This window comes from Lagopus leucura, unplaced genomic scaffold, assembly GCF_019238085.1.
Source record: "Lagopus leucura isolate 7727_CA_CO unplaced genomic scaffold, USGS_WTPT01 Super-Scaffold_73, whole genome shotgun sequence".
NCBI lineage: Eukaryota > Metazoa > Chordata > Aves > Galliformes > Phasianidae > Lagopus > Lagopus leucura.
Window position 1 is genome coordinate 37,234,983 of NW_024962252.1, and position 15,709 is coordinate 37,250,691.

Consider the following 15,709-nt stretch of genomic DNA (forward strand, 5'->3'; position numbering starts at 1 on the left):
ATTTTAACCTGACTGACAATTGTCTGCGTGCCAAAAATCCACCTTGTTTGCGACAGTTAACCTGCCTCCGAAATCTCATTCCTCACACAGTACTCATTCTTGACCAGGACAATTATATTCTCATTATTAGAAACAAAGCATAGCATAATTCTCGTATAAAGAAGAAAATTTATAGAAATAATGAATGGCAAAACAAAAATGTGTAGCTCTGCTCAATACAAAAAGTAGTAAAAATAGCAAGTCTATACTCAAAACAATAAATTATTAGGAACTTCATGTAACTCACATTTCTTTCCTTTCTCTCTCTCTCTCTCTCTCTCTCTCTCTCTCTCTCAGTAGTTAGGTTACGTTATGGAAAGCTAATTTCCATAAGCACAAATGAGTGGAGGAATGATAAAGAGACTGGGGAAAACTGATTATTAATCAGAACAAACATAACCCCAACTCAGCTTCCCTCAGGGTCATTGGAAGAAGATAATGAAAGCATTATCTGGGCATAAGACCCAATAGACAGTTCAACCAGAGAGGCTCTTCCTGGCTAAGAGAGGGAGACTACAAGCAGGAGGAGGACCAACATTTTAAACCGCCTGATAGCGACAGGGCAAGGGGAAATGGCTTTAAACTAAAAGAGTAGGTTTAGGTTAGATGTTAGGAAGGAATTCTTTAGCAGAGGGTAGTGAGATGTTGGCACAGACTGCCCAGAGAAGTTGAGGCTGGAGGTCACACTGGATGGGGCCCTAGGCAGCCTGAGCTGGGGGATGGTAACCCTGACCAAGGCAGGGGGGTGGGAGTGGATGATCTTTAAGGTTCCCTCCAACCTAAGCCATTCCATGATTCTGTGATACTCCCTACAGGGGAGTGAGATTCATTAGGAAATACTAAGAACATCAGTTCAAGATTCTGAGACTCATAATGTTATGTGGGGTATTTCAAAAAAGCACAAAAGCAAGAAAAAGAAGGGATCAAAGCAGACTGGGGAAGAACAAGCATGGATAAGATGTGAAGAGGATGAAAAGGAGATTGGGAATAGATACTCAGACTCATTTCTAGCTGGACCTGGGGACACGGAGCTCAGCAGCCTCACCTATAGCGAATTATTGAATTTGGCAATTTGTAACATACGTTGCTCCTACTGGATTCAGCAATTCTTAACACATGCTAACAGACCCACTACTGAAATAATTTCAGTTCCCCTTTTACTGCTTCAGGCTGAGCTTTCTGGAGGCTAGCACATTTCACCATCTTCTGATGAGCTGTTTGCTAAATTCTAACAATGTTTTCTAACTAATACAGATTTTGAGTTTGAAGTATGAAGATAATTAATAACCTACTTAGAATAAGTTACTAGACAGGAGATGGAGTTCTACCCTTCAGATTTATTGAAAGATAACTGTGCTGATTGATTTAATATACATCTCTATTCTGCAGCATCCATTAAGAACATTACATAAAAATGAGTGCCCAAATTAGCGAAGCATCTACAGATAGCAATACAAAATAATTTTTCTAGCTGCTGAATGTAAAATAAAAATCAAACCTGTAAGATCTGCATGAATATGAATTTGCTCAATCATTTGAAACACAGACAAAGTCAAGTGATAAATGCTTTCACCTTTCTCCTCAGCATCCTCTTGAGACTGCTCTTCTTCCTCTGGTGCCAGCATTTCCTGCATTTCCCTTCCATAAGTGAAAGATTATTAATCTTAGACTTATATAAAGATTACTGAATAAAAATAAAATAAAACAAAAAAATAAAATAAAAATCAAATCTAAAAATCTAAAATGTTACTGTACCATTGTAACAAAAAGGCTGATGAAACTGAATTTAGCAAACCAATCTTTTGCCATGTAGGTATTAATCTAAAAAGATATCTCTCAAAGTTAACCCATACTTGATTATTACATACCCACCAGGACTGTGCTTAATATACTTTTTTAGTGCACTTGTGTTGATCGATAAATGCACTGATACTTTCAATACAAAGCAAGGCTGGAATTTTCTTGTAGTAATTTCAAATGTTCCAAGACTGAGTATTTTACCTTTCCTCTTCTTCTTCCTTTTTTAAAGCTTCATCTGCTAGTCTTCTCAAGATCTTAGAATTAATTTCATCCTTATTTGCTAAGTATGTTCTGTGTAATATACAGCCTCCTGCAATACAGTTATATAACAATAATTAATTGTATGCAGCTGTACCAGCCTGAAATTCTTTGATCTATAAAAATGATAAACAACTCTATGACTTCTTTTTAAATCCTGGAAAAAGTATACACACCAGTGAAATATTATAATTCTGCTTCCTAAGGTGTTAGAGCTTTGTTTTCAATTTCAAGCATCTAATAAAATGAGTCTGGAATACAAAACAGTTATGATTAAGATTGTAAGGGAATAGAGCACTGAGAAGATTTATCTTATACTTCCATGTATCATTCATTACTCTGGCATTTATTTTGTTTGGATGCGTATAAAGGAAACTATGAAGAAACAAATGAAAAACATTCAAATAAAGATACAAAGATAATACATACATATACCACTAAAGCTGGTTGACAGAAAGGAAGAATATGCTGTTCATATCAGGAGCTCTACTGTTTGCTCTTTGGCAAATAGATTTGTGATTGATGGCTGTGTGGCTGAAATTCATTTCAATCAGTTCAGCTATGCTAATTTAGGTTACCGCAGGGAGCACTTTTACAAAGTAGTGACTCAAAATACTGCAGAAAATATAAACTTCAGCACTACATTATTATTCAGTGACAGAAAGAAGCAAGAATCAAATCAAGATTAAATAAATAAGTCACCCCAGTGAAAAAAAAGAAAAAAAAAAGAACAAAGTAGCTGAATTCAAGAGAACGTAGGTATAAGCAAAAATTTTCAGACAAGTCATATAGCAGATATAACGAACTTGGGTCTTTCACTTTACTCATTCCTTCCATATCTCATGTTTTCATTGTTCTCAATTCAAGTGAAGAAAAATATGAATTTTTAAGTAAGTTTGAGTTATTTAACTGTTAGGAACATTGAGTCTGCATCCATTTGAAGCAGATGATAATTTCATGTGAATGGCATTACACAAAATTGATTCTTTCAATTAAATATAACTTCAGAAAATGGAGGGTGGGTAAAGGGCATTTTCAAAATGTAGTTTGAAAACTCATATTGAGGTAATTCTGCCTGAATAGTGTTTAAAAAATAAAAAAAAAAAAAAAAAAAAATGGCAAGAGCTTTCAGTGGCCTTACCTGGTGGCCCAGGCATGCACTTCCCCAACCTTGTGTTTTCTCAAAGAGTTATGAATAGCAGCAGTGCCAAGCAGTATTAATTATTCCATATGTTATGGAATCACATATGGACATCTACAGGAATCGTAATTACTGTACTATTTATGAGTCTAGAATTTCAACCATTTTCTGTTCTTTGGATACCAGCATATGCTGTCCCTCACTCAAAGGAAGAATACTATTATAGCTGATAAATTATTTCAGAATTACTTGATAAAATGGAGCAAGTAGCTAATAAGCCTTTAGAATAACTGATAACAAGTTAGCTATGTTTCAAGTGGCTGATCTAGGAATACCTACCACTGGTATTAACCAGAAATAAGCTTGCTAACAGAACAGGTTCTTAGACAGCTGACCTGCTTCTGGTTGATAGAACAGTATTCTTGCAGTGTCCTGTTTTAATGCAATCTGGAGTCTGCTATGCAAGTATTGCATTTCACTTTGAATTGCTATGGTAGACTACAGATAGTATGTCTTGTATTCAATTTGCACATTGCTTGTTTCAAGCTGAGACAGTAAAAATATAACTTTTATCATTTAAAATTAATTCATTTCCTCTCACCCCTGAATGAAACTTTGAGGAAAAATAAAACTGACAATGATTTATATAAAAGTCTGATACAGTTCCAGGTATGAAATTAGTCTATAGTTTCACTATCAACTCAATAACTGAATGATAGATTTCCTTCCAAGCTTAAAATCTACTGAAACGTACAACCAAATGGAACATACAACCAATTAAGAAAGCAGTCTTTATTGCTATGTGATATAAAAACTATAGCAGTGTTATTTCAAACAGGTAACATCAGAGTTGCGAGCATAAATTTTGAATTGTAACGTCTCACTTCTAGATGGGAAGGCTTATACTTAGGTTTTAAAGAATCTGCCAACTATCTGACTGGAGAATCAGAAGGTCATGGCTTGCTTGAATGTAAAGCACAGAAATAAAGTACAATAAATAAAGGTTGTGTAAAATACAGAATCTAGAGCTAAATTTTGAGAGCTAGTGGCAATAGCAGGGAGAAAAAAAAAAAAAAAAAAAAAAAAAAAAACACTTCAAAAGGCCTAGAGAGATCTTCATTTCATTTGAAAGCCTCTGCAAGGGACCACAAGCCTGCCCTTCCTAAAAGGAAAATAGAAGGGCAACTATTATTGACTGGTATCAATATGGTTTCCAAGATGAGTTATTTACTCCTAAAATCTCTGACGTAGAATAATGACTATTAGTGAATCTTCTAATTTACCTCGTTAATACATTAAATGGTTCAATTCTGAGAAGTGGAGAACGAGTTAATAATTTCAAAAGCATCTATCCCACCTCAGTTTTCCCCACAGAAAAGGTTAAAACTGTACTGCTGTTTGCAGTTCAGTATTAACTAATCATACATGCTGTTAACATTACATCGTATTGTTCTGCTTGTTATTGTAAATATTAACATTAGATTACTTCATGACAGCTACATAAATTAAGGTGCTTTTTTGACATTGAAAGAAAGGACAACGCACAGCATCATAGAAACTGCATTCGTAGTTGTTTTACCATTTTTGAAATTTCCAGGAAGCAAAGATCAAGCAAAGGGTAATACATCCTGAAGTTCCCTCTGAGCAGTTCTCGAGTAAAAGCAACAGCAAATAGGATTTGCTGGCATACAGAGGACCTAGAACGTTCTTGTTTAAGTCTGTATTTAGTAAGTACAAGCTTACCTTCAAAATACCTCAAGTAGGCAAAGATCTCTAACAAGATACCCTTAACTCCACTGTCAACCCTTAAATGAGGTCTGGGAAGGGGTGGATACTGGCTCCACCCCTCCCAGTCACTCAGGTTCATTGCATATACTTGAGCTCCTTTGGGTTGGCTCCTTCCACCAGGTGCTCAATCACTGTTCTAATGCACGACTTAGCATTTCTGCTACAGTTAAGATGTTTAAGAAGTTATAACATTTCACAAGTCATTTGGGTACTGTAGCTGAGTTGTGAAGATAAGATGAAGAAATTGTATATGCTTGATTTGTTCAGGGACAAGGGATTGAAAGGCTCTCTGGACCAATTCTCACATCTAGCTGTACACTAAGTAGGTGGAGACATGCCTTTCTTAAAAAGCAGTTTTTACTACTGAAATGCATTTTGATAATGGATTGGGTTGAGCAAGTAATGATTATAGAAATTGTCACTGTGCAATGAAACTTGCTGTGTGATATAAATTAATCCATTAAAACATGATTTAGCAAGCGAAACTTACAATAATACATGAAACTGTTTAGTTTTTCACATGTGGTAGCAACCTTCCTTCTTGCTTGAAACCTTAAAAGTAAAATCTCTTCATCTCAATTCATGGATATTAAGCAATTGTATCAAGCTGGGTAGGAAGTTCCTCAGTTGTTTTTGTCATCAGGATGGAGAACAAGGTACGCCTGCATATAAGTACTCCCCACTTTTCTCTTAAGCAGAGAAAGTTTGTAACCCATAATCAGTTTTTACAAGCAGGGTAAGGAAAGCACAGGCAGAGAAATGTGGCTAAAGTCACATTACAAACTGATGGCCAGTCAGACAGAGAATACAAAAGTCTGCAACAGAAAGTCTGTGAGAGTACAGTGCTACTTACTAGTAGTGCTGATTGTAAACAGATTTGTATGTAGAAGAATACTGCTTTTATAAAGTATTTCTGGTTTTGATTCTGTTAGTTCTCTTAATCTAAATTGTAAGAAATCTGAGGTAGATTCCAAAACTTCATAAATGGGCCACAATTACCATTTTTTAATTGAAAATGTGCTTTATGTACAAATACCAACACAGAAAAGAGAAAAGGTTAAGTTTCATAAGTGTGCATTTACTAACCATCATTTTCTGTATCCTTAAGACAGACAACAGTGTCAGGCAGAAGTCCTCTTTCTGACAAAGCTGACCAGTGACCTTCTGAGAGAGGATAGTTATCCACTACCCATCCTCCTTTTTCTGGAGCACCAGGAAACCTGTCTTTGTTCTTCTTCATAAGCTGTTATAAAATGTCAGGTTCAGTAACAGAAGAAGGCTAATACAGACTGTGAGATCTTTCAGAAGACTGTACAATACAAATGACTTCCTAAATGTTATCACTCTTAGTTTATTAGTAACATCATGTCAATAAAAAGACATTTATAACTTCATATATATGAGTTCAATAAAAACATTTTAAACAAAGACAGATGGATGTTCAATCATTTTCTAGGGTTACCTATAAACAGTTTAGGTTCCAATTTCAAGACATACAAGCTAGTGCATGAATTTAAACCTATTCAAGATTCTAGGAGAACCTCCAAATGAAATTATTTTCAAACACTTTGTCTGATGTTGAGATCTTAGACAGTGACTAAATATGTAAGAATGGGGTAAGTATACTGTGATACTTCCCTGAGAAAATTCTCCCAGTCTATGACAGCTTGTAGCCCAGAAACTTTACAAGATATAGGCTAATACATACATATTATTTTTATACTAGCCTTCAATAGATTTGACTGTCATGCTCTTACTCAATCTCTAATCAACTCAATATAAGCTTTCAGACTATGTGACCAATCTTACAAATTATAAAATTAAGAATATATATTAATAATGTCTAAAATATTACAGACTCCTCTTACAAAGAAAGTGCTTTCCTGTGTAGCACTTGTAGTTTTACCTCTGCAATAGCTCTCTCCAGTATTTCTGCATGTATTTCAGGTGACAACGTAACTTCAGATTTTGATGCCCTTTTCACAGCTTCTTCCACCACTGCTTGAACTTCTGGGTGGTCAGCAGTTAACTCTGACATTTCTAACAAAACAGATTTTTTAAAGCACTTCACAATTTTCATATTTCTCCTCTGATCAGGAAGAACTACTTGGCAATGAAATGCAATCACAGCATCAGTACAGCGTAGCAGTCACTGTAAGCAATATTACAGAATAGTATTGTAAAAGAATCAAATAGTCTCTCTGGAAGCATTTCTGGGGGATGTCCTATAATGATGAGTTATAGGATCTTTTAGAATAATTCTCCTGTTCAAAAAAAAAATCTTTAAATTTTCCAGAGTTTTTTATTACTAAGTAAAATATTAAATATGAATATTTATTGTACTAGAACAATGAACAATCAGGCAGTACCAGAGAATTTCTTTTGATTTGATTTCTCTGATTCCTAAATCAAAACTTTGACCAGAATAATTTAAAAATTGATATAAATCATAATTCAAGTCAGTATATCAATATTCATATTGGATTCATATTTTGTTATTAATGGCTGAAACAATGGACTGCAATTGTTGAAATTTTTTAACAATCAGGAAAAAAAAGTCATATTTACTCCCTGTAATGATGTCAATATTTTTCAGTGATTGTATTGTTGTTTTTACATGCACAACTTTACATGTTGTTTTTGCTGCTTTAATTTGTGTGGAGTTTTTTTCAAGTTACCAGCTCCCTGTGAAAGAGACAATATCTTTCTAAGTGTTTCCAATCTGAAAACAAACAAACAAAATCCACAAAACCCAACCAACCATAAGAAAAGAACAAATTTTACCCTCATCATTGCTAAAGATACTAAACTCTGTTTAGAAAACGAAAAGAAATTGATATTTCTTCAGTAACCTTTAATATCTTTTCCTGTTAAAGCACATAGAAGTCAAAAGAAAAGCATGACTGAAGGAACAATTGTTTTTCTTTAAAAAGACAAATTTGTAAAAATAACCTCATATTGCACGTTTATTTCATTTCCATTTTAGATCCTTATAAATATTTTAAATCAACATCCATTAATTGGATCTACCTAATAATATCTTCCTTGCTTCAGATGAGATGGCAGTCTCATTTATACGAAAATAAAACCCAGTATATATAAACCATGTCATGTTTAAAATCATTTGTTTTACTGTATTTTAACAACATAATTAAAACTCAGCATGCTTTTAAGTTTCTCACATTAAAGGGACAAAAATTCACATTCTTAATTTCAATCCTCTCTTAGTTTAGATGTTTTGTGTGTGTGTGTGTGTGTGTATGTGTGTGGCTGTACACCTATTCCCTTATCAATCAAACAGTTTCCAATGTTCTTATGCTATAAAAAGACAAAGTGTAAATGAAAATGCCAAACTTATTATCAGATCACTTACTTAGCCCCTACAAAAGTTACTGTTTTTTTTTTCCTTACACTAATGCAGTATTAATAAGTTAACTAATCTAGATATGACAAAATTAATAATATCTTTTTAGGCTTCTCAAAATAAGCAAGAAGGAAAAAAATTTGAAATAGTCCTACAAGTGTAAGTGAGGAGAACAAGATTATCTTTCATTTTTTAATTGGCAAGACACTGTGACGACATGGAATAGCATGCTTAGAATAGCTAGGATTTACTTTTTACCTTCTGGGATGACAGCAGATTCTTCTGTACTACTCCCCTCTTCAAACCTCTTTTTCACTGCTGTTACAGCCTTTTCTATTGCATCCTTTCGTATTTGCTCAATGTTTTTTTCTCTTAATTCTTCCACATGAGATAGAATGAGTTCAGCCATATCAAGAACCTAGGGAAATTATTTGAAAAAATATAAATAGTACAGAAGACACACACAAGATCGGACCCACCAACTATACAGTGAAAGGAATTTGGAAAAACTCTGCAAATTTCAGAAAAATTCACATATAATTTAAGTGGGTTCTTCATGTGTGCGTAGTATATTTTCTAATTTGTGATTACATTTAATTAGTTTATACATGTCTATATATTCATAGTATTCTTTTGCTCAGATAAATAACTGACGAATATTTGTGTGACACTGACGAGAAAAATATGTACTTTTTGTAAATGAATTTCACTGAATTACCATTTGCATAATATGTCTGCTTGCAGTATGTTTGCTAATGTTTGCTGTACGTATGTTAATGACACAACAAAAAGAAGAATGTATTTAACAGAATCCTAAATCTCAGCTGATACTCGTGTTACATAAAACATATATAAACCTACCTTTCCTTTGTATTTGCTTGCAATTAGATTACAAATAGTGGTTCTCCCTGACACTGGAGGACCAAATACTAGAACTTTACAAGGAGGCATTGGCATTGGTGGTAACAAGTAAGGGCGTGGATTCAACATAAATGTTTTCAGTGCCTCTGGGGATGACAGCGTGTACATTTTACCTAGAAAACTTAAAACGCAAGAGAAGAAAACAAATTTAGACAGCTGTCTTAAAAAACAGAAATAAAAGTAAGTGTCAAATTCCACTCACCTGACAGCCAAATCTGGCATTCCCATTACAACATCACCCTTCTTTAGAGCCACAGGACATACTTGTCCCCACCTGCTTCTACGCCATCGGTATCTGGGTGCTATTAGCTTGAATGATGACAGAACACGGAAAAGCTCATCCTGTTTATTAAAACAGAAATAAGTGCATATGCAATTTTTGCCTGAAGTGATGTGGGCCTTGTTGTATGAAAATTAACTTCATGCAGTACTTTACTGGAGAGCAAGCAAATCTAAACAGAAAATTAAATCATGCTTTAAAAAGATATACATATATCAGAATTGTAGTGTGTCTTTAAGGATAATCTATTCAGGTTTTAAATTTTGTTTCATCAGAAAGTACTTAAAATAGTTCCTGTAGGCTTCAATAATTATTTCCAGAAGTTTAAAAAGATAAAGAGGTACGAATAAGCCATTTATTGATGAAGACAGAAAATGGCCAAGCTTTCTTCTAAAAGGGATGAAGAAAGGACCAAAATCAGGGAATAGCAAGACCAAAATATTCCTTTTAATGACACAGAAACATCATGTGATAAGATTAAATGTAATAGATCTATTAAAGGAGGCAAATAGGGAGTGAGTTCTAAAGTTTATGTTTACTTTAATTTACCCAGAATAGTACAGACAAGTGCTGGCTATGAGGAACTGCTGAAGAGCCTTCAGAATCTATGAAGCTGGGAATTAAAATACAGTTTTACATAGAAAATAATGAGCTGTTATTGACTCTTATTGCTCAAGAATAGATCTTGAAGTTACAATACAATACACACTATTTGATCAATGCCCAACAGCAAACAGAAAAACAAACTGAATGTTTAGGAAAGAGAAAATAAAACATTTAGGTACATCTTTTACTACATAAATCCTGCTCTCCTCTTTATTGCTATGTGCATTCTATTACTCAAATCTCAAAAAGAATGCAGCAGAACAGGCGACGTTTCAGACAGAGGTGATATGATAAATGATTAACATAGAATGTATTTAATCTAAAAGAGATAAAATTGATTAATGTTTATTTTCTTCAAACAAATTATTCTTTCTTCATTCCTGAAACAAATATTTTGTTCAAAATGTAATGAAGATCACCTAACTTATTTTTATTAATTGCAGATCTTTTTTCAAAGTTTTAGGTGGGTTTCAACTCCATAATTATCTTAAATTTGCATTTCTAGATCGTGAAGCTGCAAAATATGCCCTTATTGTATGGCAGAACAAACTGGTTGCAATGAAACAAATATGTTATAGTGTAAGTTCACCACAGAAAATAAAAACTATTTTAATATTTATTGCAATCAATCACATTTCAGAAAAACACACTTACATTTTCCAGTCCTTCCAGCATTTCTTCTTGCCGACTCTGAAGCCTTATTATAGGAGCTCCATTTCGAACACCCATTGACTGAAGTCGAATTACCACTGACTGAAAAGAAATAACTGACTCAGCACCAGTCAAAACTGCCTTTGTGATCTGCAAGGGTCCCTAAAGTATTTTTTAAATTGCAACTTATTATTTATGTAATGGCCACCTATACACCGAGATCCGATTTCTAGCTTGGAGCACTGCTAGTTATTCAGAAGAGCTCTAATAAACTTTTACAAATTTGAGTATAGGCAGTGGAAAATGCTGAATTTTATCTGCTTTGTCTGCCTTTTTATCTGCTCATTGTGCTGTGAATCCCAAGCCTTGTAAAGGAATAGACTGGGAAGGATTAGTTCCTACAGAGCTGTGGAAGTTTTCAGATGAGCTCCATTCCGTGCCAAGAGGATGGCAAAAGAAGGAAAATCTCCTTAGGCAACCAGAATATTATGCACAGTTGAAAGTAATACAACTTTGGGTAATGTATTTAAAAAGATACTTAATCCTGCCTGCTAATGAGAACCAAATGATAATTAATTTAATTGAAATATTTCCTAAATATAATCTTGCTGGAATGCAAGAGTTCTTGAAATGAAAAACCTGATTTTGTCCTGCATGGAATAGTTCCATAATAGTTTTTGCCTTATTCACAGGTAAAATAATTGGAAAGCATTAAACAACTTCATTGCATTTTATATAAACCTTTGGTTGTGATGTTCTCAAATCATATAGGATGAAATTTCATATACCGGCTGTGCAAATGAATGTGATTTTTTTTTTTCTTTTCTGTATGATCCATAGGACATAGGACATGGTCAAGCATAAATTTAAATACAAAACTTCACTTAATTCATTTCGAACAGGAGAGGAGAATGTACATGAACAGCTCACCTTCTACGCTGTCAAAGACAATCTCTCCCTTCATTTTCAACTCCGTATTTTAGATTCATATTTAAAGCAACTCTTACAGCTGTGGCACGCGATAAGATTATTTATCATCAAATTTTATCATTGTAATTTTTAATAGGGAGAATAAGTTGCTGAGTTAAAAGCTAAGAATCTAAATACAAAGACTCAGCAGAACTGTCAAAGGGAAAATAATGAAAGTCTGTAAAGCACTGTAAAACACTGTAAAGCAGTATCAAAGATCATAAAAATTCTGTCATCATTTCAGATACCAGCACGTTAAGCCAGTTCTGTAAGTATATCATACCAAAAATGTTTTAATTTCACATGCTTGTAATTATTCTTGAGACTAATACAAGCTATAAAGCATTAACAAGGGAAGGATAAAAGTGTTTGTGGTCTACCTGAAAATATCGCCCTGTACCATACATGAAAGCCTGGAGCTCTGCAAATTGTATAGTTGTTTTACAGAGCAGTAGAAGTACACATTTCAAAAGTGATGCTTTTTAATAATAATTAAGTGAGTTTTATGCTGAACTTAAGAATTTGTTAACATCTTACGGAAGCAAGCAATCCACAGAAATGAGAAATTAATTGCTAGCAGAAATTGATAAAGTTGGTACATAGCTTACTTACAGCAAGAAGTTCATCTGGTTCCTGATTTCCATCCAGTTCAATAAGATTCTGTGAATCCTGTTCAGCCATCAAATCCTGTTTAAGAACAAAGACACATTCATCATCTGAGTACAGTTAACCAGATAATCACACTGAAGCTCATTTTGTTCCTGTAAGTATCCAAGCTTGAACTACTGGGGATTTCAGTAAAATCAAGATTCATTGAACTGATGTCTTAAAAAATCTCAGGATTCCAGAATAAAATCAACAATTAGATATGAAAATTTTGTACTATTGATTTCAGTATGTATTTCAGAACTTGGGGAAATGTTGTAGCATGCCTTGTGCTCACCTCCATGAAATGTCTCAAATAAAAACAAACAAACAAACAAACAAACAAAAACTGAAAGTATTGTATGATATTTTAAACAGTCTTTGGTTAAGCATCGTCCTGATGTTTTGTTTTTTTTCCTTACTTCTAAAGAACGAAGCATTGTATCCTTATACAAGCAAACTCTTTCCTTTATATTTTCAAGCATATCTTCAGGCCTTTGCACTAACTGATGAATCGTTTCTGGCATTGTAAGTGAATCTTGCACAATCTGAAGAAGCAAAAGTTAAATACTTCAATGTAAAGAAATGAAATAATGTACTAAACTAAATTTTGTCTACAACCAGAAGTAAATATAATAATTCTCTGGAGTACTTCAATGAGTGATCCAACCTTTTAACTTAGGGCAAGAAACACTTCAGTGACTTTTAAGTTCAAGGCTGACTCTAGGTTGAGCTATACATTAATCAGCATTTGCTGTTATTTAAACCTATCATTTTAATTTTAATTTTATTAACCTATCAATTTAATTTTAATTACTCCACATTGCTTAAAGAAGAACAGAAACTGAATTAAGATTAGAACTCAGCAAAATTAGTTCATGATCTAGTATGGTGATATTTTAGAATGTCGGAATTTGTTCTACTTTATCTGCAGTACATTTTATTACTTTACACTCTTTAGAAATTATTATTACTTACCTCTTCTTCCATCTCTTCAACTTCAACTTCTTCATTCTCCTCTTCAAGCTGATCACTATTTTTCTTCTGTTTTTCTATAAGATTAGGATCCCACTGGTTCCTCTGATATACTTGCCCTGAATCAGGGCGTTGCCTTTGTCCTGATATTCTTTGGCATAAGTCATAGTCTGAACACTACCAAGGAATATGTAAAAGGAAGTGTATTTAGTGTACTGCTATAATCATATTATGCTTCCTAAACTTGGAGAATATGGGGAATGGGAAACTCTTTGGCAAATATTTGAATTCTTAAACTTCTTCTCTAACACCTTCTAAGCAAATAAAAACATTCACCGACAGCAAAATTACTTGGGGCAAAAATAAAATATTTAATAAGTTTTTCCCCTTCAGCATTTTACATTTTGTATCAGCAATGCAGCTACTACTTGAACACGTTTTGCCATATTAAGTAATTTTCAGCTGTAGTTCAGGAATAACTCATTTGCAGACAGGCTTCTGACTGCTCTTACAGTCAGTGCTAAATCAATTTTAGTAGGCACCTCTGACCTTGTAGATCTTTACTCTTATCAAAAATATAGTGCTATTGTCTCAGAGGTTAAAGATTTTCAGCAATTTGAAGCTCTGGAAGAATAAGCATGTTTTTTTTTTTTTGCAAAAATCCCTGCAGAATATATTAGTTTAACATTAGACACAGATCTTGTGGTTGGTTTAACCTGGCAGGCAGGTAAGCATCACACAGTTCTTTGATCACTCCTTCCCACCCTCCCAAATGGAATGAGGGAGAGATGTGGAAATGAAATAGAACTATTTGCTATCAACACTGTCGTGGCAGAAACCAGGGCAACGGGTAAATCTGGATGTAGCCTTAAAATTGATATCTTAAAATTCTACCATGGAACTGTATTTGGAACATGATAAATAATTTTCCTTCCCTTCTGAATTACTAAAATTTATCTTTCAAACATGAGTGAAAAATCTGAGATGACAAGAAAGCAATGCAGTCAATGAATTCAAAAGGTGACAGAAAAAGGGATAATTGTTTTCTACAGAGGAAGACAGAGTTTCTGATATCACATATCAGCTAGCGAAAGGCATACTACACAACTACCTAAGGTATCCCTTGAAATACAACAATACTTCAGGATATTTCTATATTTCTGCTCTAAGAGACATATGGCCTTCATAAGCTGCCATATGACATAGCACATCTTGAAATAGGGAAGAAGAAATTTGGTCAGATATTTTTTCAAAGGTTTTCTGTCACTTTTCTAGGAAAACAAAGCTTCTCTAGATTTGTCTGTAACAACAGTATTTGATTGTTAATGTTTTTTTTTGATTTTGATTTGATTGTTGATTGTTGATTGGTAATCTACTATGCCCCTTCTTTTCTTTTTTTCTTTCTTTCTTTTTTTTTTTTTTTTATATAATGGAAACAGTTACCATTCTGACATGTCTGTGAATACAGCTGAAACACTAAAATTGAAGGCAAAATTTTTATTTGAATTTGGGCCAAAGATTTTAATAAACATTCAGTCTCAGTCTTTTTTTCAGAAGAGAAGATGATGTAAGAACATGAAGTAAATAATTCTGTTTTATTAACAGTGTAGATGGAATCACTCCTTTATTTGTACTACTCCACATGAAACCAAACAATATGAATTTTCAAGAGCTGGAGTTCCTCACTATCTGGTATTAAATAAAAGATTGACCTCCTGTAGTTGAAAAAAATAAATAAAAGCAAACTGGAAAACAGCATAAAAATATATTTCTCTGGTCTTTTATGATCTTTCCAAGAGAATAGAAAAAAGAAGTTTGAAATAGGTGTTCAAGCATTTTGACTATGCATCGTCAAACAGATTAAGTCTGAAAAGTAAGGAATGTAAAAACTTTGTCATTAAAACGCTATCTCAAACCTGGCAAAGTGATAGAATTAGCCCATGATGAAGTCTTAGCATCTGACAAACCATGTAGATACGACAACCAGAATAAAAACTTTGGAGTACAATACCAGAGGCTCACTATTCAGTGTTGTCTCAGAAGACCATTCGACACATTCAGAGTATGAGGAAAGAATCTAGTTAATAAATGAAACGTTGCAAGAAGAGGGGTGTGTTCATGAATGTACATTCTTGTACAATAGGAATGCAAGAACTGTAGATTTTACTGAGTTATAGGAAATACTCATTATTTTACATGCTTAGTGCCTGTAATAAAACAAACAAGTAGAATTCTATTCCACTATAAAAGAAAACAATTAATACCTTCTCAA

The 15,709-nt window shown here is 33.7% G+C and overlaps 1 protein-coding gene across 1 annotated transcript in view; it reads right to left on the bottom strand.

Moving 5' to 3' along the window:
- AK9 (adenylate kinase 9) overlaps nt 1-15,709 on the bottom strand; it is a 56,781-nt gene that overhangs the window by 31,907 nt on the left and 9,165 nt on the right. Inside the window, exons 6-16 of the mRNA XM_042890194.1 lie at nt 13,441-13,614; nt 12,885-13,010; nt 12,430-12,504; nt 10,852-10,950; nt 9,514-9,653; nt 9,252-9,432; nt 8,649-8,808; nt 6,933-7,066; nt 6,113-6,269; nt 2,041-2,149; nt 1,613-1,677 (exon numbers count right to left, since the gene is read on the bottom strand). Of these exons, the coding sequence (XP_042746128.1) occupies nt 1,613-1,677; nt 2,041-2,149; nt 6,113-6,269; nt 6,933-7,066; nt 8,649-8,808; nt 9,252-9,432; nt 9,514-9,653; nt 10,852-10,950; nt 12,430-12,504; nt 12,885-13,010; nt 13,441-13,614 (1,420 nt within the window). The remainder of the gene's footprint in view (nt 1-1,612; nt 1,678-2,040; nt 2,150-6,112; nt 6,270-6,932; nt 7,067-8,648; nt 8,809-9,251; nt 9,433-9,513; nt 9,654-10,851; nt 10,951-12,429; nt 12,505-12,884; nt 13,011-13,440; nt 13,615-15,709) is intronic.